Genomic DNA, 27803 nt, shown 5'->3' with positions numbered 1-27803 from the left:
AAGAGTGAGAGCCTGGTAGCCTGTGCTGCCATCTTAGGCCACTCATTTCATTCATACTATCTTTTATCTTCTATAAACTCAACTCATATTCTCCTTGAATATTGATGATGTGTTCTCCTTTCTCCATGTCAGATCTCAACTCTTTCTGATTGATTACCAAGACTTTCTATTTATTCAATCTTCATTTTCTTTCCTGTATATTTTGGTACTAGGCAAGGCATTTTGTTGTTGTTTGCATTTACCTTCCTACCTGAAGAGTTGTGTTTATTCTTTTGATATTTTACTTCTGGTTTTCCCTTTCCTGGGATGATGACATTTCCTTTCTTCTCAGTCTTTTTACATTCTAGTTGTAATTTCAGGCTTAGCTTAAGAGTATTTGATTATTTCATTTCCATATTGTTCTCCCCCCTCCTTTTAAAAAATTTAAATGTCCCTCTTACTTTTCATAAATATAGCACACCACTATTTATAAAAATTTTCTTCTTCATGGGCTGGGGTTGTAGCTTAGTGGTAGAACTCTTGCCAGCATGTGTGAAGCACTGGGTTCGATTCTCAGCATCACATATAAATACATAAAATAAAGGTCCATTGACAACTAAGAAATTTTTAAAAAAATGTTTTCCCTCCCTCAGAGAGAACATCATATTTCATTTCAATTAATGCTGAATACAAACCATGGTACATACTAAAGGCAGGGAAGTTTTAATGATTATTTTCTAAAAGCATCAGTTATTGTGGTACAGTACTGATTGTCCTTAGCTTGTTTACAGAAGCAGATAGAAACATTGTGGGAAATAATGCTTTGTGCAAAAAGTGATCTTAATTTTGAGATGTTATCTATACTTAAGGCTTCAGTTACTTTCTATAGTACCAGATGTAGGACTCCCATCTAGATGTGTCTTGTACTCCAGATATTTCAATCTGATTGTCTATGGAATATCTTCATTTGGTTGTCTCAGAGGCACCTTAACTTCAGAACTTCAAACACTGGACAAATCATCATCTCTTCAAACCTTCAGTATTTCTTCTAATTGTGTGAAGGTCTGCTAAGCCAAGTCAGAAATTTGTATTTTTTCACCTTCATCCTTCTTCAGTTACCCAATACTGTTGATTCAAATACTCTCAATTTCTCTTTTTGGGATTACTGCGTTAGTAATAGAAAACAGGTCATCTTTTCTGCCATTCTATTTTTTTTTATAAAAGCCAGAATAGTCTTTTTTTAAAATTTTTAAAATTTTTTTATTGTTGGTTGTTCAAAACATTACATAGTTCTTGATATATCATATTTCACATTTTGATTCAAGTGGGTTATGAACTCCCATTTTACCCCGTATACAGCTTGCAGAATCACATCAGTTACACTTCCATTGAATCACATATTGATATACTCATGTCTGTTGTATTCTGCTACCTTTCCTATCCTCTACTATCCCCCCTCCCCTCCCCTCCCCTCCCCTCTTCTCTCTCTACCCCCACTACTGTAATTCATTCCTCCCCCTTGTATTATTATTCCCTTTCCCCTCACTTCCTCTTGTATGTAATTTTGTATAACCCTGAGGGTCTCCTTCCATTTCCATGCAATTTCCCTTCTCTCTCCCATTCCCTCCCACCTCTCCTCCTTGTTTAATGTTGGTCTTCTTCTCGCGCTCTTCTTCCCTAGTCTGTTCTTAGTTACTCTCCTTATATCAAAGAAGACATTTGGCATTTGTTTTTTAGGGCTTGGCTAGCTTCGCTTAGCATAATCTGCTCTAATGCCATCCATTTCCCTCCAAATTCTATGATTTTGTCATTTCTTAATGCAGAGTAATACTCCATTGTGTATAAATGCCACATTTTTTTTTTAATCCATTCGTCTATTGAAGGGCATCTAGGTTGGTTCCACAGTCTTGCTATTGTGAATTGTGCTGCTATGAACATCGATGTAGCAGTGTCCCTGTAGCATGCTCTTTTTAGGTCTTTAGGGAATAGACCGAGAAGGGGGATAGCTGGGTCAAATGGTGGTTCCATTCCCAGCTTTCCAAGAAATCTCCATACTGCTTTCCAAATTGGCTGCACCAATTTGCAGTCCCACCAACAATGTAGAAGTGTGCCCTTTTCCCCACATCCTCGCCAGCACTTATTGTTGTTTGACTTTGTAATGGCTGCCAATCTTACTGGAGTGAGATGGTATCTTAGGGTGGTTTTGATTTGCATTTCTCTGCAGAATAGTCTTTTTTTTTTACAAGGCAGACTTGATAGTGTTACTTTTAGATTGAAATCCTTGTTTTCCCTCAGGACGAATTGTAAATTCCTAGGGATAATTTAAAAACTCCTTGATATGTTGTAAAAGGTCCCTGCTCATATCTTTAGCTTTACCCTTACTTGCCTTTTTAATCATATTGAACTACTGTCATTTCCTCATGCTAAACCCTCTTGTCTCCTCAACCTTGCAGATACTCTTTGCTCTGTTTGGAACATTTCCTTTCCCCATCCTTTATGCCCCATCTTTGCCCAACTTATGTTTTTTTTTTTTTTTTAATCCTTTTATTCTCAGTTTTTTTTTTTTTTTTTTAAGGCTGGGGGGGATACTTCCTGGTTTTTACTTTTAGCAGCTTACTCCAATTATTCAAGTTTTCTTTACTAACCTTTTTCTTCCTCATAAGGTATTTCTACTTAAGGTATTGCTATCTTATATAAACTGTTATATCTTTCAAGAATCTGGGTTCTGTATCTTAACTCCTTGGCTGTTTCTTAACTCATTTGTTCCCTTCATGATATCACTGATAATTTGTAATGATCAAAGAAATGTAAAGTCAAAAAGTTAGGAAGTTGTTTGGAATAAAAAGGTTTTGTGTTATTAATCTGTTTTATTTTTTTTCTCGACTTGGGCCTATTTTATTTCCTCACAAAATATTCATAACCCATATTACTTCTCAGGTTGCAGTGCAGTTTTTACATATTTTCTTTTGCTTTCAGTTTTTCTGTATAGTTGATACTTCTAATTCTACGATTCATGCCTCAACTCATCTTCTTCTGTATTTAGCTACTTTGAAGCTCACCAGAGGCCTTTTAGGAAGGGCAGTCAGTTGTAGTGAAAAGAGTTTAGAACTCAGAATTGAAGGGTTAAGGTACTAGTTTTTGTCATTTGTTTTAGAACTCTAGAAAAATTATATATCTTCAATGTTCAACATGTGGTCTAAGGACCAATATATTGCATTGAGTATCACAAGAGAACTTGTAAAAATGGAGAATTTCAGATCTCATTAGATCTGCTGAATCAGAGCCTACAAGTTAACAAGATAACTCACATTGAGAAGCACTGTGGTATAATTATCTTGGGAAATCAGTTTTGCTGTATGTAAAAGATAGGTAATGTGTGCTGTGTATAACAACCATATTATATCTAACATACCCTATTTTGCCTCCTCCTCTTAGGATGGAAACTCTGTGAAGTAGGAATTGTCTGTTTTTTTTTTTTATTATTGTATTTACCTTTATCTAGGATGATGTCTCGCACATCATAAGGATTTATATTTTTTTGAATGAATAAATGAATTAATATACAACTTGTTAAATCCTTTTATTGTGTTGTAGTCATTCATTTACACTGCTATTTAGAACTACTTTGATTTAGATTTACTCTAGTAGTGAAAATACAGAACATTTGTATTATTGCAGAAAGTTCTGGTGGGTTGTTCTGTTTAAACACTCTTATTCCCTTTTTATCTGCCTTGAATCTGTATTGATGCATTATAGTTCTTATCAAAGTGGTCATGCCTATAGAATTAAGTTCAAACTTCTTAGTGTACCTTTAGTCTTATACAGTTTCATATACTTAATAAAAACCATGCCAGTCACCATGGCACATGCCTATAATCCCAGCAGCTCCAGAGGCTGAATCAGGAGGATTGGAATTTCAAAGCCAGCCTCAGAAACTTAATGAGGGCCTAAGCAACTGAGCCAGACCCCATCTCTAAATAAAATATAAAAAAGGGTTGGGGATGTGGCTCAGTGGTTAAGTGCCGCTGGATTCAATCCCCAAAACGAAAAGAAAACAATGTCTATATAGATCTCTCTTTCCATATAAAATATATGTAATATATAAGGAGTTGGTCAAACTCACTGCATGCATAGCATCTGTATTGCATTGCCCCTGTGGCACTTGAGGCTGAGAGGAGCCCTTGAAAATAAGCTAATAATAAAAGAAATTTCCCTGACAAAGAACCTTATGTTTTCTGTCAGCATTCATGACACAACAACAGCTATTAGATTGCAAGCAGATTGAAATCAAATCCCAGACCCAATGGTATTTTGCTGTCCCATTGAAAATTCTTTAAATTTTTTAAGATCTATAAAATATTTCATTAAGTTGATATTACTGTTACTCTATTGTTGATAATTTTTACGTTAGTTTGCTTTGTAATTAGTGTCTTCATGGACATTTGTTTCCTTTGATGATTATTTCCACAGGATTCTTTTTATTTCTTTTTTTGGTACCAGGGATTGAACTTGGGCACTGGACCACAGATCCACATCCCCAGCCCTATTTTGTATTTCTGTTTAGGGACAGGGTCTCACTGAGTTGCTTAGCGCCCAGCTATAGATTTCATTTCTAAAAGTTTAGAGGCCCAAGGAGGTGATGCTTGTTTGATTTCTTTTTTTATTGACAAAATTTATAATATTAACAAATCTATTTCTTTAGGAGACTCTTCTGAAGGAAGCATACCTGAAATAACTCAATCCAAGTTGAAATTGGGTATCACTACCACTACTGAAGATTCAGACATTGAATCTCATTTATCCTTATACCCTGAGGACTTACCTCAGTTGGCTATAAGTTCTTTACAAGGGAATACTATTGGTCTACACACTGATGCTCCTAACCAAATGGCATTGACCCATAGTCATCTAACTGAAGAGAGTCTAAAAGTCTCAGATAATTCTGAACCAGCTGACCAGAAGTATGGGATGCCAATAGAACCACCTCCTTCCTACCCTTATAGGGAGAAGCCCAGTATTTTATACCAACAGGGCTTGCCAGATAGTTATCTAACTGAGGAGGCACTGAACGTTTCAGGTATTCCTGGATCAGATGACCAGAACACAGGCATACCAACTGTACCATCCATTTCTCACTCACCTAGAGAAAAGACTGGTATTTTCTACCATCAGGCTATGCCAGGTGGACAGATACCTGCAGAGGCTCTGAAAGTTCCAGCTGCTCCTGGACCAGCTGACCAGAAGACTGGCTTACTACCTGCAACTTCTCCTTCCTACTTACCAAGAGATAAGGCTGGTATTTTCTACCAACAGGCCTTGATGGGTGGTCAGGTACCTTCAGAAGCTCTGAAAATTTCAGCTGCTCCTGGACCAGCTGGCCAGATGACTGGTATACCACCTGTTACCTCTGTTCCCTACCCTCAAAGAGAACAGCCTGGTGTTCTCTACCAGCAGGTCTTATCAGGAGGTCAGATACCTGCAGAGGGTTTGAAAGATTCAGTTGCTCTGGGACCAGCTGTCCAGAAGACTGGCATAACACCTGCAACCTCTATTCCCTACTCACAAAGAGATGAGCCTGGTGTTTACTACCGAGAGGCCCTACCAGGTGGTCAGATAACTGCAGAGGCCCTGAAAATTTCTTCTGCCCCTGGACCAGCTGGCCAGAAGACAGGCATATCACCTGTAACCTCTCCTTCCTATTCACCAAGATATCAGCCTGATGTTTTCTACCAACAGACTCTGTCAGGTGGTCAGATACCTGCAGAGGCCTTGAAAGTTTCAGCTGCTTCTGGACCAGCTGGCCAGAAGACTGTCATAACACCTGTACCCTCTCTTCCCTATTCACAAAGAGACCAGCCTGGTGTTTTCTACCGACAGGCCTTGCCAGGTGATCAGATATCTGCAGAGACCCTGAAACTTTCATCTGCTTCTGGACCAGCTGGACAGAAGACTGGCATACCACCTGCAACCTCTGTTCCCTACTCACAAAGAGACCATCCTGGTGTTTTATACCGACAGGCCTTGCAGGGTGATCAGATACCTGCAGAGGCTCTGAAACTTTCATCTGCTCCTGGACCAGCTGGACAGAAGACTGGCATACCACCTGCAACTTCTCCTTCCTATTCACCAAGAGATAGGACTGATGTTTTCTACCAACAGACTGTGTCAGGTGGTCAGATACCTTCAGAGGCCCTGAAACTTTCAGCTGCTTCTGGACCAGCTGGCCAGAAGACTGGCATACCACCTGCAACCTCTGTTCCCTACTCAAAAAGAGACCAGCCTGGTTTTTTCTACCAACAGGCCTTGCCAGGTGGTCAGATAGCTTCAGAAGCCCTGAAAATTTCATCTGCTCCTGGGCCAATTGGCCAAAAGACTGGCATACTGCCTGCAACCTCTCCTTCTTATTCACCAAGAGACAAGCCTGATATTTTCTACCAACAGTCTGTGCCAGGTGGTCATATAACTTCAGAGGCCCTGAAACTTTCAGCTGCTCCTGGACCAGCTGACCAGAAGAAGACTGGCATAACACTTGCACCCTCTGTTCCCTATCCACAAAGAGACCAGCCTGGTGTTTCATACCGACAGGCCTTGCCGGGTGGTCAGATACCTGCAGAGGCCCTGAAAGTTTCAGCTGCTCCTGGACCAACTGACCAGAAGACTGGCATACCACCTGTTACCTCTGTTCCTTACTCACAAAGAGACCAGCCTGGTGTTTTCTACCAACAAGCCTTGCCAGGTAGTCAGATACCTGCAGAGGCCCTGAAACTTTCAGCTGCTCCTGGACCAGCTGACCAGAAGACTGGCATACCACCTGCAACCTCTGTTCTCTACTCACAAAGAGACCAGCCTGGTGTTTTCTACCAACAAGCCTTGCCAGGTAGTCAGATACCTGCAGAGGCCCTGAAACTTTCAGCTGCTTCTGGACCATCTGGCCAGAAGTCTGGCATAACATCCGAACCCTCTCTTTCCTACTCACAAAGAGACCAGCCTGTTATTTTATACCGACAGGCTTTGCCAGGTGATCAGATACCTGCACAGGCCCTGAAACTTTCAGCTGCTTCTGGACCAGCTGGCCAGAAGACTGGCATAACATCTGCACCCTCTCTTTCCTACTCACAAGGAGACCAGCCTGATGTTTTCTATAAACAAGCCTTGCCGAGTGATCAGATAACTGCAGAGGCCCTGAAACTATCAGCTGCTTCTGGACCAGCTGGACAGAAGACTGACATAGCATCTGCAACCTCTGTTCCCTACTCGCAAAGAGACCAGCCTGGTGTTTTATACCAACAGACCTTGCTGAGTGAACAGATACCTGCAGAGGCCCTGAAACTTTCAGCTGCTTCTGGACTAGCTGGCCAGAAGACTGGCATACCACCTACAACCTCTGTTCCCTACTCACAAAGAGACCAGGCTGGTGTTTTATATCGACAAACCTTGCCGGGTGATCAGATACCTGCAGAGGCCTTGAAACTTTCAGCTGCTTCTGGACCAGCTGGCCATAAGACTAGCATACTACCTGCACCCTCTCTTCCCTACTCACAAAGAGACCAGCCTGGTGTTTTCTATCAACAATCCTTGCTGGATGATCAGATACCTGCAGAGGCCCTGAAAGTTTCAGCTGCTTCTGGACCAGCTGGTCAGAAGACTGGCATAACATCTGGACCTTCTGTTCCGTACTCACAAAGAGACCAGCCAGGTGTTTTATATAGACAGGCCTTGCCAGGTAATCAGATACCTTCAGAGGACTTGAAACTTTCAGCTGCTTCTGGAACAGCTGGCCAGAAGACTAACATACTATCTGCAAGCTCTTTTCCCTACTCACAGAGAGACCAGCCTAGTGTTTTCTACCAACAAGCCTTGCCGGGTGGTCAGATACCTGCAGAGACACTGAAACTTTCAGCTGCTTCTGGACCAGCAGGCCAGAAGACTGGCATACCACCTGCAACCTCTGTTCCCTACTCACAAATAGACCAGCCTGGTGTTTTATACCGACAGGCTTTGCCGGGTGATCAGATACCTTCAGAGGCCCTGAAACTTTCATCTGCTTCTCGACTAGCTGACCAGAAGACTGGCATAACATCTGTGCCCTCTGTTCCCTACTCACAAAGAGACCAGCCTGGTGTTTTATACCGAAATGCTTTGTCAGGTGATCAGATTCCTGCAGAGGCCCTGAAACTTTCAGCTGCTCCTGGACTAGCTGACCAGAAGACTGGCATAATACCTGGACCCTCTGTTCCCTACTCACAAAGAGATTATCCTGGTGTTTTATACCCACAGGCCTTGCCCGGTGATCAGATACCTGCAGAAGCCCTGAAACTTTCCGCTGCTCCTGGACCAGCTGGCCAGAAGACTAGCATACCACCTGCACCCTCTGTTCCCTACTCACAAAGAGACCAGCCTGGTGTTTTATACCGACAGGCTTTGCTGGGTGATCAGATATCTGCAGAGGCTCTGAAACTTTCATCTGCTTCTGGACCAGCTGACCAGAAGACTGGCATAACATCTGTGCCCTCTGTTCCCTACTCACAAAGAGACCAGCCTAGTGTTTTATACCGACAGGCCTTGCCGAGTGGTCAGATAACTACAGAGGCCCTGAAAGTTCCAGCTGTTCCTGGACCAGCTGGACAGAAAACTGGCATACCACCTACAACCTCTCTTCCCTATTCACAAATAGACCAACCTGGTGTTTTCTACCAACAAGCCTTGCTGGATGATCAGATACCTGCAGAAGACCTGAAAGTTTCAACTACTTCTGGACCAGCTGACCAGAAAAAGACTGGCATAACACCTGCACCCTCTGTTCCCTACTCAAAAAGAGACCAGCCTGGTGTTTTCTACCGACAGGCCTTGCCAGGTGATCAGATACCTGTAGAGGCCCTGAAACTTTCAGCTGCTTCTGGACCAGCTGACAAGAAGACTGGCATAATATCAGTGCCCTCTGTTCCCTACTCACAAAGAGACCAGCCTGGTGTTTTCTACCAACAAGGATTGCTGGGTGATCAGATACCTGCAGAGGCCCTGAAACTTTCAGCTGCTCTTGGTCCAGCTGACCAGAAGACTGGCATACCACCTGCACCCTCTCTTTCCTACTCACAAAGAGACCAGCCTGGTGTTTTATACCGACAGGCTTTGCCGGGTGATCAGATACCTGCAGAGGACCTAAAAGTTTCAGCTGCTTCTGGACCAGCTGACCATAAAAAGACTGGCATAACACCTGGACCCTCTGTTCCCTACTCACAAAGAGACCAGCCTGGTGTTTTATACCGACAGGGCTTGCCGGGTGATCAGATACCTGTAGAGGCCCTGAAACATTCATCTGCTCCTGGACCAGCTGGGCAGAAGACTGGCATACTACCTGCAACCTCTCCTTCCTATTCACCAGGAGACAAGCCTGATGTTTTCTACCAACAGACTCTGTCAGGTGGTCAGAAACCTGCAGAGGCCCTGACAGTTTCATCTGCTTCTGGACCAGCTGACCAGAAGACTGGCATACCACCTGCAACCTCTGTTCCCTACTCTCAAAGAGACCAGCCTGGTGTTTTCTACCAACAGGTCTTGCCAGGAGGTCAGATACTTGTAGAGGCCTTGAAAGTTTCAGCTACTTCTGGACCTGCTGAACAGAAGACTGGCATAACTGCAACCTCTGTTCCCTACTCACAAAGAGACCAGCCTGGTGTTTTCTACCGACAGGCCTTGCCAGGTGGTCAGATACTTGCAGATGCTCTGAAAGTTTCATCTGCTCCTGGACCAGCTGGCCAGAAGACTGGCATACCACCTGTTACCTCTGTTCCTTACTCACAAAGAGACCAGCCTGGTGTTTTTTACCAACAGGCCTTGACAGGTGGTCAGATACCTGCAAAGGATTTGAAAGATTCAGTTGCTCTGGGACCAGCTGGCCAGAAGACTGGCATACCACCTGCAACCTCTCCTTCCTATTCACCAAAAGAAAAGCCTAATATTTTCTACCAGCAGGCCTTGCCAGGTGGTCAAATACCGGCAGAGGTTCAGAAATTTTCAGCTATTCCTGGAACAGATGACCTGAAGACTGGGTTGCCAAGTGTATTGTCACCCTCTGACTTACAAAGAGAGAAGCCTGGTGTTTTCTACCAACATGCCTTGGCAGATGATCAGATAACTGCAGATGCCCTAAGAGTCTCAGCTACCCCTGTACCAGGTGATCAGAAGACTAGCATACCACTTGCACCCTCTGCTACCTACTCAGAAAGAGACAAGCCTGGTGTTTTCTCCCAGCAAGCCTTGCCAAGTGGTCACATAGTTGCAGAGGCTCTGAAAGTTTCAGCTGCTCTTGGATCAGCTGGCCAGAAGATTGGCATACCACCTGCAACCTCTCCTTCCTATTCACCAAGAGATAAGCCTGATGTTTTCCACCAAAAGGCCTTGCCAGTTGGTCAGAATCCTACAGAGGCTCTGGAAGTTTCAGTTGCTCCTGGACTAGCTGACCAGAAGACTGACGTATCACCTGCAACCTCTCCTTCCTATTCACCAAGAGATAAGCCTGATATTTTCTACCAGCAGACTTTGCCAGGAGGTCAGATACCTGCAGAGGCCTTGAAAATTTCATCTGTCCCTGGACCAGCTGGCCACAAGACTGGTATACCACCTGCAGCCTCTGATCCATACTCACAAAGAGACCAGCCTGGTGTTTTCTACCAGCAGACTTTGCCAGGAGGTCAGATACCTGCAGAGGCTCCGAAAGTTTCAGCTGCTCCTGGACCAGCTGGCCAGAAGACTGGAATACCACCTGTTACCTCTGATCCATACTCACAAAGAGACCAGCCTGGTGTTTTCTACCAACATGCCTTGCCAGGTGGGCAGATACCTGCAAAGATTCAGAAATTTTCAGCTATTCCTGGAAAAGATGAGCAGAAGACTGGGTTACCAGCTGTAATGTTACCCTCTGACTTACAAAGAGAGAAGCCTGGTATTTTCTACCAGCAGGCCTTGCCAGGTGGTCAGATACCTGCAGAGGCTTTGAAAGTTTCAGCTACTTCTGGACCAGCTGGCCAGAAGACTGGCAAACCACCTGTAACCTCTCCTTCCTACTCACCACGAGATGAGCCTGATGTTTTCTACCAAAAGGCCTTACCCGGTGATCAGATAGCTGCAGAGACTCCAAAACTTTCAGTTGCTCCTGGACCAGCTGGCCAGAAGACTGGAATACCACCTGCACCCTCTCTTCCCTACTCTCAAAGAGACCAGCCTGGTGTTTTCTACCAACATGCCTTGCCAGGTGGGCAGACACCTGCAGAGATTCAGAAAATTTCAGCTATTCCTGGAAAAGATGAGCAGAAGACTGGGTTACCAGCTGTAACGTTACCCTCTGACTTACAAAGAGAGAAGCCTGGTATTTTCTACCAGCAGGCCTTGCCAGGTGGTCAGATACCTGCAGAGGCTTTGAAAGTTTCAGCTACTTCTGGACCAGCTGGCCAGAAGACTGGCAAACCACCTGTAACCTCTCCTTCCTACTCACCACGAGATGAGCCTGATGTTTTCTACCAAAAGGCCTTACCCGGTGGTCAGATAGCTGCAGAGACTCCAAAACTTTCAGTTGCTCCTGGACCAGCTGGCCAGAAGACTGGAATACCACCTGCACCCTCTCTTCCCTACTCTCAAAGAGACCAGCCTGGTGTTTTCTACCAACATGCCTTGCCAGGTGGGCAGACACCTGCAGAGATTCAGAAAATTTCAGCTATTCCTGGAAAAGATGAGCAGAAGACTGGGTTACCAGCTGTAATGTTACCCTCTGACTTACAAAGAGAGAAGCCTGGTATTTTCTACCAGCAGGCCTTGCCAGGTGGTCAGATACCTGCAGAGGCTTTGAAAGTTTCAGCTACTTCTGGACCAGCTGGCCAGAAGACTGGCAAACCACCTGTAACCTCTCCTTCCTACTCACCACGAGATGAGCCTGATGTTTTCTACCAAAAGGCCTTACCCGGTGGTCAGATAGCTGCAGAGACTCCAAAACTTTCAGCTGCTCCTGGACCAGCTGGCCAGAAGACTGGAATACCACCTGCACCCTCTCTTCCCTACTCTCAAAGAGACCAGCCTGGTGTTTTCTACCAACATGCCTTGCCAGGTGGGCAGACACCTGCAGAGATTCAGAAAATTTCAGCTATTCCTGGAAAAGATGAGCAGAAGACTGGGTTACCAGCTGTAATGTTACCCTCTGACTTACAAAGAGAGAAGCCTAGTATTTTCTACCAGCAGGCCTTGCCAGGTGGTCAGATACCTGCAGAGGCTTTGAAAGTTTCAGCTACTTCTGGACCAGCTGGCCAGAAGACTGGCAAACCACCTGTAACCTCTCCTTCCTACTCACCACGAGATGAGCCTGATGTTTTCTACCAAAAGGCCTTACCCGGTGGTCAGATAGCTGCAGAGACTCCAAAACTTTCAGCTGCTCCTGGACCAGCTGGCCAGAAGACTGGAATACCACCTGCACCCTCTCTTCCCTATTCTCAAAGAGACCAGCCTGGTGTTTTCTACCAACATGCCTTGCCAGGTGGGCAGACACCTGCAGAGATTCAGAAAATTTCAGCTATTCCTGGAAAAGATGAGCAGAAGACAGGGTTACCAGCTTTAACTGTAACATTACCCTCTGACTTACAAAGAGAGAAGCCTGATGTTTCCTACCAAAAGGCCTTGCCGGGTGTTCAGATACCTGCAGAGGCCCTGAAACTTTCAGCTGCACCTGGACCAACTGAGCAGAAGATTGGCATAACACCTGCAACCTCTGTTCCCTACTCAGAAAAAGACCAGCCTGGTGTTTTCTCCAAGCAGGCCTTACCAGGTGGTCAGACAGCTGCAGAGGCTCTGAAAGTTTTAACTGCTTCTGGACCAGCTGGCCAGAAGACTGGCATACCACCTGTAACCTCTCCTTCCTACTCACCAAGAGATGAGCCTGAAATTTTCTACCAAAAGGCCTTGCCGGATGGTCATATACCTATAGAGGCTCTGAAAGTTTCAGCTGCTCCTGGACCAGCTGACCAGAAGACTGGAATATCACCTGCAACCTCTGTTACCTACTCACAAAGAGACCAGCCTGGTGTTTTCTCCCAGCAGGACTTGCCAGGTGGTCACATAGCTGCAGAGGCTTTGAAAGTTTCATCTGCTTCTGGACCAACTGGCCAGAAGACTGGCATACCACCTGCAACCTCTCCTTCCTATTCACCAAGAGATAAGCCTGATGTTTTCCACCAAAAGGCCTTGATAGGTGGTCAGATACCTGCAGAAGCTTTGAAAGTTTCATCTGCTCCTGGACCAGCTGGCCAGAAGACTGGCATACCACCTGCAACCTCTGTTCCTTATTCACAAAGTGACCGGCCTGGTGTTTTCTACCAACAAGGTTTGCCAGGTGGTCAGATACCTATAGAGACTCAGAAAGTTTCAGCTGTTCCTGGAGCAGCTGGCCAGAAGACTGGCATAACACCTGCAACCTCTCCTTCCTACTCACCAAGGGATCAGCCTGATGTTTTCTTCCAACAGGCCTTGCCAAGAGGTCAGATACCTATAGAGGGTCTTAAAGCTTCAGCTGTTCTGGGACCAGCTGGCCAGAAGACTGGCATACCACCTGTATCCTCTGTTTCCTTCTCACCAAAAGATAAGCCTGGTGTTGTCTACCAACAATCCTTGCCAGGTGGTCAAGAGGCTCTGAGAGTTTCATCTGTTCCTGGACCAGATAACCAGAAGACCAGGATACCAACTCTAACCTCTACTTCCTATTCACCAAGAAATAAGCCTGGTGTTTTCTACCAACAGGTTTTGCCAGGTAGTCATATACCTGCAGAAACTCTGAATGTTTCTCTTGCTCCTGGAGCAGATGACCAGAAGATTAGTATACCTACTATAACTTCTCCTTCCTACTCGTATAGAGGGGAACCTGCTATTATTCTCTACCAACAAGAGTTGCCAGAGAGTCATTTAGCTGAAGAGTTTCTTTCATCTGCTCTTGGACCAGCTGACAAGAAGACTGGGATGACCACAGTATCCTCTGCTTCCTACCCACATGGAGATAAATCTTATGCTTTCTATCGTCAGGCCTTGCCAGAAAGTCATGTAACTGATCAAGCTCTGAAAGTGTCAACTTTTCCTAGGTCTGCTGACCAAAAGGTTGAAACAGCAGTAGTCCGCTCTACTTCCTACTCACATGGAGTGAAGCCTGGTACTTTTTACCGGCAAGAGTTACCAGATGGTCACGTAACTGAAGAGACTGTGAAAGTTTCAGCTATTCCGGGACTAGCTGACCAGAAGACTATGACAACAAAAGTATACTCTAGTTCTTACTCTCAGAGAGAGAAGCCTGGTGTTATTTACCAGCAGGCCTTGTCGGATAGTTATCCAACTAAAGAGCCTCTGAAAATTTCAGCTATTCCTGGGTCAGCTGACCAGATGACTGGGATACCAATACTAACCTCTACTTCCTACTCACAGAGAGAGACATCTAATATTTTCTATCGCCAGATGTTATCAAATAACCATCTAAATGAAGAGGCTCAGAAAGTTTCATTTGTTCCTGGACTAGATGATCATAAGACTGGGATACCAATAGGACCAACTACTTTCTACTTGCATAGAGAAAAACCTATTATTTTCTACCAAGAGACCCTGCAAGATAGTCATCTACCTGAAGAGGCTCTCAAAGTTTCAACTACTCCTGGAACAGACCAGAAGACTGGCATACCAACCGTAATCCCTCCTTCCTACTCACAAAGAGATAAGCTTGGCATTTTCTACCAACAGTCCTTGCCAAGCAGTCATATACCTGAAGAATCTCTGACTGCTCCTGGACCAGCTGACCAGAATATGGTGACACCAACATTATCTTCAAGTTCCTATTCACTTGAGGAGAAGCCTGTTATTTTCTACCAAAGGGCCTTGACAGATAGTTATCTACCTAAAGAGGCTTTGAAAGTTTTATCCTCTCCTGAACCAGCTGACTTGCAGGCTGGGAATCTGAGTGTATCCTCCACTTCCCCCTACTCGTTTGGAGAGGAGCCCATTGTTCTGTACCACCAAGTCCTGCCAGATAGTCAGCGAAGTGAAGAAAGTCTGAAACTTTCAGTTATTTCTGAACCAGTAGATACCACAATTCCTACTGAAATCTCTCCTTCCTACTCACCTATAGATCAGGCTGTTATTTCCTACCAACAAGAGTTAGCACGTCGTACTGAAGATGATTTGAACATTTTAGGTGTTCCTGGACTTTCTGATCAGAATACTAGGATACACATCGTGCCCTTTACCCGCTATTTACATGGAGAAAAGCCCATTATTTCTTACCAGCAGGAGTTGACAGATATTCCTGAAGATACTTTGGAAGTTTTAGAGGATCCTGAACCAGCTGACTATAAGACTGGAATACACACAATAACCTCTACTCCCTATTCACAGGGAGAACAGTCCATCATTTCTTTACAGCAGGAATTGCCAGATCTTACTCAGGTCACTTTGAAAACAGTAAAGGTTCCTGGACTTGCTGACCAGAAGACTGGAATACAAACAGTATCCTCTAGTTCCTATTCCAGTAGTTTTCATAAGCAGGAGTTGCCAAATATTTCCAAAGAAGCTTTAGACGTTCTTGTTCTTCCTGAACCAGATGACCAGAAGACTGGAATATCAACAATGCCTTTAAGTTACTACTCACATAGAGAGAAGCCCAGTGTCTTCTCTCCACAGGAGTTGCCAGAGAGCCATCTCACTGAAGAGGCTTCGAAAGTTTCATCTGTTTCTGTTCCAGTAGAGCAGAGGGCTGGAACACCCTCTAGTTCCTACTTCCATAGAGAGAAGCCTAGTGATTTTTCTCAACAGTCCTTTCCTGATAGTGATCTAACTGAAGAATCTCTGAAGGCTTCAACTGTTTCTGGATTAGGTGACCAGAAGAATAGGATACCTGCAGTACCATCGAGTTCCTACTCACATCAAGAGAAACTCAAGGTTTCAACTGTGAATCTACCGGACAACCAGAAGACAGAGTTACCAACAGTTACCCATAGTTTCCATTTAAAGAGAGAGAAGCCCAGGATTTCAACTGTGATTGGACCAGATGACCAGGAGACTCCATTACTGACAGTTTTTCATAGTTCCTGTTCTGAAAGAGTAAAACCTCATGTTTTTTTCCAACAGCAGTTGCCAGATAGAGATCAAAGTGAAGATATTCTAAAGATTTCAACTGTCCCCGAGCCAACTGATGTAAATACTGGGGCACCAATAACTCTCTGTGGTTCTTATTTACAGAAAGAAAAATCTAATAATTTGTATCTACGGAAATTGTCAGACAGATATCAAACTGAAGATGCACTAAAGGTTTCGACTGTTCCTGAACCAGCTGACCAGAAAGCAGAATTACCAACAGCTCCTCCTAGTTCCTTTTCATACAGAGGAAAATTGAATATTTTCTATCAAAAGGATTTGCCATGTAGACATCTAACTGAAGATGATCTGAAGGTCTCGAGTGGTCTTGGGCAATCTAATCAAATTACTGGGTTATCAATAATTTCCCCTGGTACTTATTCACCTGATGAAAAGGACAAACTTGTTTCAGAACATGTCCAAAGACTAATAGATAATTTGGATTCTTCTGATTCAAGTGCTTTCTCAAAACATATGCCATTAAATTCTCAAGCTGATGATGGACTTGTAATAATTAAGCCTGAATCTATAGGTTTTGAAGATAATGGTTCAGAGGAAATCCAGGATACATATAATAGTTCCAAAACTCTTAAAGAAATTCGGACACTTTTAATGGAGGCAGAAAATATAGCACTGAAACGATGCAATTTTCCTGCTCCCCTTGTCCCTTTCAGAGATGTTAGTGATATTTCATTTATACGATCTAAGAAGGTGGTTTGCTTCAAAGAACCCCCCACAACTGATGTATCTGATGGTGATTTCCTTCATAGACAACCATATATAGAGGAGGAAAGCCCAAGCAATAGAAGCATACAGAAAGATATTGGCACACAAACGAATTTGAAATGCCAGAGAGGCATTGAAAATTGGGAGTTTATTAGATCAACTACAATTAGAAGTCCTCTACAGGAAGCAGAAAGCAAAGCCAGAATGGCATTAGGTGAAACTCTTAGGCAATATGAAGCAGCCAAATCTGCAATGAGGTCTGAACCTGAACGCTATAGTAGAACCATTGGGAACAAAATTATTATCCCTATGATGACTATCATAAAAAGTGATTCAAGTAGTGATATAAGTGATGGACATGGTTCCTGCTCATGGGAGAGTAATTTACCAGAGTCTTTGGAATCAGTTTCTGATGTTCTTCTCAACTTTTTTCCATACACTTCACCGAATCCAAGCATAATAGATAGCAGAGATGAACAGGGTATGTCAGAGAGTGACGATGGTGGTAGTGTAGATTCACTGGCTGCACGTGTGAAAAATCTTCTGCATTGTGAATCCTCATTAAATCATGCTAAACAAATACTTAGAAATGCAGAGGAAGAGGAATGTCGGGTACGAGCACGAGGTAAGAACTGTCATTTGTCATATAGGCATGTTTACGCTTATAAACATTGATAAGTTGAGAAATATAAAAATTGATTAACCTTACATATTTGGAGTTCTTAATTTCTTTTTCCTATAGAACTGTTAGAATGTTTATATTTTCTACAAGCAACCTAGAAAGATTCATCTAACCAATTATGTAGCTAAGTTATAGCATTAACAGTGCTAGTCTAGGTTACGGTTTTAGGAGAAGTAGACTTTGATGTCAGAGAGTTAAGAAGGAAGTTTGGGTTTCAGAGCTCCTAAAGCTTTTATTTTTCCCTGATTCTCCCATTATAATAAATTTATCTTGGGGCAGGCAAAAAAAAAAAAAATCTCCAGATTTCTGTGCTCTAAATTGTTTTGTGTTCCAAAACTACATACATTTTTTCCTTCCTATTTCTAATAAAATTCTTGGAATTGATCTTCTAATCTCTATCAAGGTATTTCATACTAAAACTTGGGTTAGAGGTTTGAAAGAGAATTATTTACTAATCCCATTAATATCTAATAGTAGAATTCTATTAAAAGAGGAAATAAAAATCTTTAAGACATATGGGAATAATATTCTTGGGGGGTGCGTTATATGCAGTTCAGACCTACCTATGAATCTTCCTTTGAGATTAATTTTCTATACTGTTCTTATACATTTTGATTCTCAAAAAATCTTTATAGTTTTATTTACCATTTTAAAATACTAGTTCTCATACGAGTGTCTGTAACTGTAGTAGGTGCAAAAAGGGGAGGAAAAGGGGACTTCTTTGGTTGGAAGGAAGATTAGGATAAAAATGATTGAATACCATATTTGAAGTGGACTCTTTGTAGACATATTTGTAGAGTATGGTTTTTTAGAAATGAGACTTTTCAAGGAAATTATTTCTTTCAAGAACATTAGGGTATATAATTTGAGAGCTTATGCTGAGCATTGTGGTAGGCATTAATTAAGTTGTGTATATTCAGCATAGCTTGCTAATTTTCTGGGCTATTATAATCACTGAAAACTATCACTTTTGGATTGTATTATCTCAAGTGGTTTTTATGCTTTCTTCCCAGCCTGGAATCTGAAGTTTAACTTAGCACGTGAGTGTGGATATTCAATTTCAGAATTAAATGAAGATGACAGGAGGAAAGTAGAAGAAATCAAGGCAGAATTGTTTGGTCATGGAAGAACAACTCATGTATCTGAGGTATAAGAGAAATCTAGTAATGAAAACAGAAAATTTAAAAAAAAATGATGATAGAAATTGATCTCTTACTTGGGCATTGATGACTCCAGCTGAGTCATTGCTAATCTTGAGCTGAAGTGTTAGGAGTCTTAATTTTTCAAAAGTTAAGATTTAAAGATTTGATTAATTTGATTTTTAGAATTCCAAATAAGTTTTGATTAATTCCAAATTCATCTATTCAGAAAAAGTTATCTTCTTAGAAAGAATAAGAATTGATTTGCTTGTATCAGTATATTTTTAGAACAGAAGATTAAATATCAACCTTATTTTTTCTTAAAGTAGACATCTTGAAATATAGAGGAAATCTGGCTAGTTTCAGATGTATATTCTCTGATTAAGAACACAGAGTTATGACACTATCAGGAATATAGCTCAGTTGATAGAGTGCTTGCCTTGTATGCATAAGGCCCTCGATTCAATCCCCAGTACCACCTAAAGAAAGAAAGAAAGAAAAAAAGAAAGAACACAGAGTTATGATAGCTTACATAAAAATGACTTTCTTTTTAATAGAAAAAATATTTTTCTTGTAGTATGAACCTTTTCATGCACAGGAACACTTACGTAAAGTGTGGAGAGAAGTATAAATAATTTCTGTATATCTATCTACTAGATTCACCTTGAGAAATAGAACATTACCAAATATCATTGAAGTTTTTTGTGTCCCTATCACCATTATATCTTTTTTTTTATTGGTTGTTCAAAACATTACAAAGCTCTTGACATATAATATACCATTATATCTTTTTTTTTAAAAGATGGATATAACACCTATTTATTTATTTATTTATTTATTTTTAAATGTGGTGCTGGGGATTGAACCAGTGCCTCATGTATGCTAGGTAAGTGCTCTGCCACCAAGCCACAACCCCAGGCCAACAATCATATCTTTTTTACTTCTTATCTTGACATGTATTGACTTCCCTGCTCTTCAGCATGGTTTTGAATTTTATATAGATGGAATTTGCATGATAGATCTTTGAAAACTGAGTTGTTTTGGATTATATTATCTCAAGTGGTTTTTTCAGATTCTTATAGGCAATGTACATAGTTTTAATTCATTCCTTATTACTGTACAGTATTCCAGTATATGAATGTATTTCAGTTTACCCATTCTTCTGTGAATAAGGTATTTTGTCTGCTATTATTGATAATAATGGGTATATAAGCACCTATCTTATCTTATAGGGTGTTGGATTGATTTATATAAGACAATGCTCATAAAATATTTAGTAGAATAAGTGATATCTAGTGAGTGATTAATAAATGTCAACTATTAGTCCAATGAGAATTGATAGTACATTGTATCCATGGACTTTATCAGCTGAATCATACAGAGTTTCTTAGAAAATACTCTTTAGTAATATAGCTTAATTATTTGTTTTGTCTTATTTTTGGAAAAATTTTTTAAAAGTATAAATTAGATTGGATTTTAGGTTTTGCCTATGTGCCTGTGAAAAATAAAACAAATAATAAATGGATAGTTAATTGTTTTTCCTAGCACTGCTTATTTAAAAGTTCATATTTTCTCCAGTAACCTTCATTTCTCTATTTATAAAATGTTCACATATTGTTATTTTCAGACCTCTCAACAATCAAAAAGACTTCCTTTGGGTAGACTAGTTTGTAGTTTTATTAAAGTGTCCTGAGTTAGATTATATACGGAATTTTACATGTGATCTAACCAACATGAAATATATTTTATTATTTTCTTTCTACTGATGATTCTCAAAATTTTAATGGTCACCTCATACACTGGCACTTTTGTTATTGTTGTTCTATATCCCCAGCCCTTTTTATTTTTTGAGATAGGATCTTGTTAAGTTGTTCAGGCCTCACTAAATTGCTGAGGCTGCCCCTGAACATGCAATCCTCCTGCCCCAGCCTCCTCTAAGAGACTGGGATTACAGTCATGTGCCACCATGCCTGGCTTGGCATTTTTTAAAAAACATGAAGTACCACCAAAATTTCTATCCCATTTCTTTTGTCTATTTACTGCTTTTTTTTTTTAAACTCTGCTGTATTTCTTCTTACTGATTTCATAACAATGTTTAAGCACATTAGAATGATTTTGTATATAAATTTGGTCATTTGTTCTATTATAATTATATCATTTATATTTGTGGCATTTGTTTATTTGATATCTATTATTATCCAAGTTATTGATAAAAATGTTTTCTAAGACAGATTTTGGAGAAAAAGTCTAAAATTTTTTCAGTAAGCTTATTCTAATACTTATGATGAGTACTTCACCATATTATCAGTCAACCGGCAATTCACCTTATATTTGACTTTATCTGTTAACATAATGATTTTGAAATATAGTTTCTCTAGTATGTCTTGTCCTTAGAGTACGCTTAGTGACCAGACTGCATATATTTTTGGAGACTTTTTTCTTAACCAATATATTATCATTTTCCTTTAAATTTTATCTAAAAGTTTAATTGTATATAATATCTATTGTGTGAACTTAACAATTTAATCATTACTCACTATTGGACATTCATTGATTACACTAATACCTACTAAATATCTGCTGTGTGCCATCACTTGTCTTTATGTTCAGGACACTAGCAGTGAACAAATGAATAAAAAATTTCTTTGTCGTGGGACTTATATTCCGGTGACAGGTATGGAAAGCAAATAAATAAAATACATAATACTTCCAGTTGGTGGTGTTAGAAAGACAAATAAAACAGAATAGTCAAGGAAGGACCTCAGAAGGAGGTATTGAATCAAATATCTGAAGAAAGTAAGAAAGCCATTTGGATATGAGTGGGGAGAGCATTCCAGATAAAATAGCATATACAGAATCACTTGAGTCTAAAGTGAGTTTGATAAGTAAAAGAATACCAAGGAGGCCAATGTAGTTGTAAAGAGAATGTGAAAACAGATTGTGAAGAGCAGTAATTCTTGTGTTCGTCAGAGGAAATTGTGCGGATGAGGTTATCCGTTTTTGTTTTTATTTTTTGTTATTGAGATGGGATCTTGCTATGTTGCCTGTCTGTCATTGAATTCCTGAGCTCAAGTGATCCTCCTGCCTAAGCTTCCTGAGTAGATGGGAATACTGGTACACATCACCTGGCTTCCCATACAATTTTGGAATGCCCCTCTAGATATTAGTGTTGATAAAACACCTGTTATAAATTATTTTAGTGTTTCATTTAATTTTCATGTTTCTTTAGGTTCCTTATTTAGAACAGTTTCTGTTTTTCCTTCTTTCATGACATTTTTTAAAATATAGCTTTTAGATGTTAATGAGACTTTATTTTTTATTTATATGCAGAGCTGAGAATCGAACCCAGTGCCTCACACATGCTAGGCAAGTGCTCTACCACTGAGCCACAGCCCCAGCTCTCATGACATTTTTTAAAAATATATATATATTTTTAGTTATAGGTAGACAGAATATTTTTATGTGGTTCTCAGGATCAAACCCAGTACCTCACATAGCTAGTTAAGCTTTCTACCACTGAGACACACGACTCCAGCCCTCATGACATGTTTTTTTTTTTAAGTTGTTGATGGACCTATGCTTTATTTATTTATGTATATGTGGTGCTGAGAATTGAACCCAGTGCCTCACACATCTGAGGCAAGTGCTGTACCACTTGTTCCCCTACTCACCCAGCCCATTTGTGACATTTTTGAAGAATGCAGCCTAGTTACTTTGTGTATGTTTCTCAAATAGAGCTTGTCTGTTATTATATTATGAGTAGATTTGGTTTTTGGGTAGGAAAGCTACAGAAGTGACATGCTTTTCATGATGTATCATACTAGGAGGCACATTATGTGAATTTGTCCCAGTACTGATAATGTTAGCTTATACTACTTAGGATGGTATCTACAACTTTTTTATTCTTTTTAAAGTTAATAATAAGTGTGATTTACATATTAGTAGTAATTAACAAGGATCAGGGAGAGATATTTCAAGGTGATACAAATATCTTATTCTTCTTACACTTTATTTTAGCACTTATTTGATGATACTTATTTCAGTATTAGCTATTTATTTATTATTAGCCATAATTTTATAATTAAAAAAATTTCCTTCTTTCCTTGAACATTCATTAATTGGGATTCTGTGGTAAGTTAGGGGTTTCCCTTCTACCCCATTTATGTCTTACTTATATCAGTGTGAACTGTTGGATTTTTCTTTTACTCAGAGCATCATAATCTGTTACTTTTTTTTTTTTTTTTTTGTACTGGGGATTAAATGCAGGGGTGCTTAACCATAGAACCTCATCCCCAATCCTTTTTATTCTTTATTTTCAGAAAGAGTCTTGCTAATTTGCTTAGGGGTTTGCCAGCCTTGAAGTTGTTATTCTTCTGTCTCAGCCTTCTGAGTCTTTGGGATTATAGGCATGTGTCACCATGCCTATATTATGTATTTTTAAAAAAATATTTATTTTTTAATTGTAGTTGGATACAATACCTTTATTTTACATATATATATATATATATATATATATATATATATATATATATATATATATATATATGTGGTGCTTAAAATCGAACCTAGGGCCTCACACATGCTAGGGGAGTGCTCTACCGCTGAGCTACAATCTAAGCCCCCCCATCATTATGTATTTTGATATTCAAATTATTTTACACTTATCAGTGAGAGCTTTGCTAAGCTGTTTTTATCTTGCAGAACTGAAAGTACATACCCATTAGACAACTTGCTATTTTTCTTTTCTCTTACCATTGGCAACCATCATTCTAGTTTTTATCTGTGTGAATTTTACTACTCTACTTATCTCAGATAGGTAGGATCGTACTGTATTTGTCTTTGTGTGACCAGCTTATTTCAGAATCATGTTCTCAAAATTCATACATGTTGTAGCCTGTGTCAGTTTCCTTCCTTTAAAAGACTGTATAATATTACATTATAAAGATTTTACATTTTCTTTCATCATTGTGCTGGTGGATATTTGAATTGGTTCTTTCTTTTTCACTGTTGTGAATACTACTGCTATGAGCATGGTTGGGTAAATATCTCTTTGAGATCCTGCTTTCACGATTCTTTTGAGCATAGAATCAGAAGGAGAATTGCTGGATCATATGATTATTTCTATTTTTTAAGTTTTTTTTTTCCACAGAGGTTACATACACCGTTTTTACATTCCCACTAACAATGTATGAAGTTTCTAATTTCTCCACATCCTTGTCAACAGATGTTATTTTCTTATTGTTTATTTGGTTTCTATAATGGCCATACTAACAAGTCTGATGTGGTTCTGCATTGTGGTATTGATTTGCATTTCCCTTATAATTAGTGATACTGAGCCTCTTTTTGTTAGCTTATATCTTCTTTGGAGAAAGTCTGTTGTTTGTCCTTTTTTTAATTGAACTATTTGATTTTTGTTCTTAAGTTATAGGGATCTTTATATATTCTGAATATTAAACTCTTATTAGATAATTTGCAAGTACAGTATTTTTTCCCATTCCATAGGTTGCCTTTTTTCTGTGTTATTGGATATATAGAAGTTTTACATTTTTATTTATCCCATTTTTTTCCATTTTCACTTTTGTTACCTACCCCCTTTGAGGTAATTTTCATGTATGGCATGCACATTCATTCTTTCCATGTGAGTGTTCAGTTGTTGTTTATTGAATAGGTGAGTCTTCCTGATTTTCTTGACCTCTTTCTCAAAGATCAATTTCACCATAAATGTTAGTGTATATATCTGGACGGTCAGTTTTGCTCCATTGATCTCTATGTCTGTCTTTGTACCAGTACCACTCTGTCTTGATGACTGTGTTTTGTAACAAATTTTAGAATTGTCAAGTATGAGTATTTCAATTTTATTAACCATTTTCAAGATTATTTTGGTTATTCTAGGTTCCTTGAATTTCAGCTTTCGTATAAATTTTGGGATCTGCTTGTCAGTTAAAAAACAAAAAAATCCTGTGTGATTTTTTTTTTTTCATATACTGGAGTTACATTGGATCAGTATGATAATGTGGGATAGTATTATAATATGGGAAATATTACAGTAAGTCTTTCAATCCATAAGCATGGGGCAGTTTTCCATTTATTTTGATTTTTATTCATTTCATTCATCAATGTTTTATAGTATACAAGGCATACTCATTTTGTTAAGTATATTCTCAAATATTTCATTCTTTTTTATGCTATTATAAAGGAATTACTTTCTTAATTTTGTTTTTGGGTTGTTAATTGCTAGCTCATTGAAATATAATTGATATTTGTATATTGAGCTGGTTTCCTATATAGATTGCTAAAGTTGTTAATTAGTCCTAGTTGTTTTTTTTTTTTTGTGTGTGTGTGATTTCCTTGGAATTAGCAAGAAGTTAATATAATATGCAAATAGAGCTTTACTTTTTCCATTGCATTCTTAATTTCTTTAATTTTTTTTTTTTTACCTGATTACTCTGCTTAGAATGTACACTGTGGTAATGAGTACGAGATGTTAGAATGGACATACTTATATTCTTGATCCTAGGGGAGTAGCTTCTAGTCTTTACCATTTAATATTATGTTAGCTTTGTGTCTTTCATAGATGCCCTTTGTCTGGTTATGAAGTACCTTTCCTAGTTTGGAAGGTAAATTTATGAGGATAAATTTTGTCATAAATCAGTATTGGATTTTGTTAAGCTAAATAGCAGTTTAACATTAAAAAAATAAAAATCATTTTATGGAGATATAATTCCCATACCACATAGTTCTTCCACTTAAAATGTATCCAGTGATTTTTACCATGTTCAAATTTTTGCGCAGGCTTTAAACCATTAGTAGTCATTCTCCATTTCTCTCCTTCCCACTCCCTGGCCCAGAATGATTTAACTACTTTCTGTCTCAGTCTCTATATATTTGCCTGGTATTTTCTTTCTTTCTTTTTAAAAAATTATTATTCCTCCTTTTTAATTATAATTATATATTTTTTTGACTAATATCTCCTTATCCCTTGTTCCCCTACTCACCCAAGCCCCTGATAGCTACCATTCTGCTCTCTCCTATGAGATCAGCTTTTTTAGATTCCATATATGAGTTGGCATAATTAATACTTAGTCCAATTTCTGTTAGTATAAATAAAATACCTGAAGTATTAGGTATTTCATTTTAAAAATGTTTATTTAGCTCACAGTTTTGGAGGCTGAAAGTCTAGACAGCATGGTGCCAGTCCTGGCAAAGGTCTCTCTGGCTGCATCATCTCTTGGTAGATGGCATCACAATGGTTGGAGCATGTGCAAGAACCATTACATGGAGAGACAGGAAGCCAGAGCACAAGGAGGGACTCTTTTATAACAACTTGCTCTTGAGAAAACTAACTCAGCATCCCACAAGAACTACCTTAATCTCTTCTAAGAGCTGTGCTCCCAGTGACCCTGTAATCAGGAGGGAAATGTTTACTGCTCATCATGTTCCACAAAAATTCTGGAGACAGGTTGGCGAGGAAAATAGGCTTTAAGGAAGTCAGAGGAGAATTTTTTGTTTCAAATCTCCATCTTTGGGAACTCAGGGGTTCTGAAAGCTTTTATAAGAGAAAAGAAAGCATAGTGGGACAAAAGGCAGGTAATCTACATATGTAGATTTAGCTAGCTAGAGAATTTGTCAGTATTAATTTTTCTGTTGTCCTCAGCATGAAGAAACTTTTTATTCTCAGCATGAGAAAGTTTAGGATTTTTTATGTTTTAACCAAACTAACTCCCAGTAGGTCCCATGTCTTAAAGGCCCCACTACTTTGCACATTATCACACAGGGGATGAACCTTTCAACACACGAACTAGGGACCCACTTCAACCATATGTAAACCATAGCAGTGAGATCACGTGGTATTTATCTTTCTGTGCCTGGCTTATTATAATTTTCTCCAGGTTCATCTGTGTTGTTTCAGGAGACATGATTTTGTTCTTTTTATGATAGAATGATATTCCATTTTGTATATTACTACATTTTCTTTATCCATTCATCTATTGATGGATACTGAGTTTGGTTTCATATCTTTGATATTAATAGTGGCTTTTTAATATCCATTCATCTATTGTTGGATACTGAGTTTGGTTTCATATCTTTGATATTAATAGTGGCTTTTTAAGAGTCTGTTAAATATCTAGTAATAAGTTGCTGGTTTTCCCATCCAGAAACAATTATGTGGATATAGTAACATACATACATACACACGTTATATATAGTTCTATATGTAATTTAAAAATGGTAAATTTATTACGAAATGTGTTTATTATGAAAGCTTAAGAGATGTCTTGGGGGGAGATAGATAGGCCATTGAGTATAAATCTATTCTCAGGTTGATGTATTTGTGTTCCAGTGATATGTCAAGATAATAAGCTGCAGATTAAAAATGGTATTTTTAAAAGTATTTGATCCAGTAGTATTTAACAGATTTGTTTTTGTTTTAAGACAACAGCTTTTTTTTTTTTTCCCCCAGTACTAAGGAGTGCTTTACTGCTGAACTTTTCCCAGTCTTTTTCTTGAGACAGAGTATCACTGAATTTCTGAGGCTGGCCTCAATTTGCAATATTCTTGCTTCACCCTCTGAGTTATTTGGTTTATATGTGTGCACCACACAGCTTCAATGTTTTGTTTTTAAATAATTGTAGATTCACATGCAGTTTTAAAGAAATGATCTGGAATATAACATTTTGCATACCTAGTCATATATCACAGTCATGATATTGAGGCTAAAATAATCAGGATAGTGAACATTTACCTTGCCACAAGGTTGCCTCTAGTTGCTTTACAATAGCTGCATCTGTTTCTCTCACCATCCACCCTTTCTTAACCACTGGCAACCTCTGATCTGTTTCCCATTCTATAATTTTATAATTTCAATAGTGTCATATAAATGAAATCATACACCATACAATTTTTTTTGTATGTTGGCTTCTTTCATACCGAATAATTCTTTGAATTATTCAGAATCCAAAATAATTTTCTGGACATTCATCTAGGTTGTTCTGTTTATCAGAAGTTTCTCCTTTTTATTGTTGTGTAATATTTTGTGATAAGTATATACCAGAGCTTAAATTTTCACTTACTGAAGAACATCTTGGTGGTTTTCCCATTTATTTTTTATTTTTTTGGCTTTACAAATAAAA

General features: G+C 39.4%; 1 protein-coding gene across 9 annotated transcripts in view; it reads left to right on the top strand.

Annotated features, from left to right (window-relative positions):
- Window positions 1-27803, top strand: part of Alms1 (ALMS1 centrosome and basal body associated protein) — a 189806-nt gene that overhangs the window by 64196 nt on the left and 97807 nt on the right. For all 9 annotated transcript variants that reach the window (XR_013428866.1, XR_013428868.1, XR_013428867.1 and 6 more), the window contains exons 9-10: window positions 4682-17476; window positions 18547-18680. Coding sequence is in view for 6 of the 9 variants with exons in the window: in XM_078029017.1 (XP_077885143.1) it covers window positions 4682-17476; window positions 18547-18680 (12929 nt within the window). In the remaining 3 variants the exon portion in view is untranslated. The remainder of the gene's footprint in view (window positions 1-4681; window positions 17477-18546; window positions 18681-27803) is intronic.

The sequence above is a fragment of the Ictidomys tridecemlineatus genome, chromosome 12 (genome assembly GCF_052094955.1).
Source record: "Ictidomys tridecemlineatus isolate mIctTri1 chromosome 12, mIctTri1.hap1, whole genome shotgun sequence".
Taxonomy (NCBI): domain Eukaryota; kingdom Metazoa; phylum Chordata; class Mammalia; order Rodentia; family Sciuridae; genus Ictidomys; species Ictidomys tridecemlineatus.
Note: the sequence above shows the minus strand (reverse complement) of the source record. Positions and strands in the feature narration are given on the sequence as shown.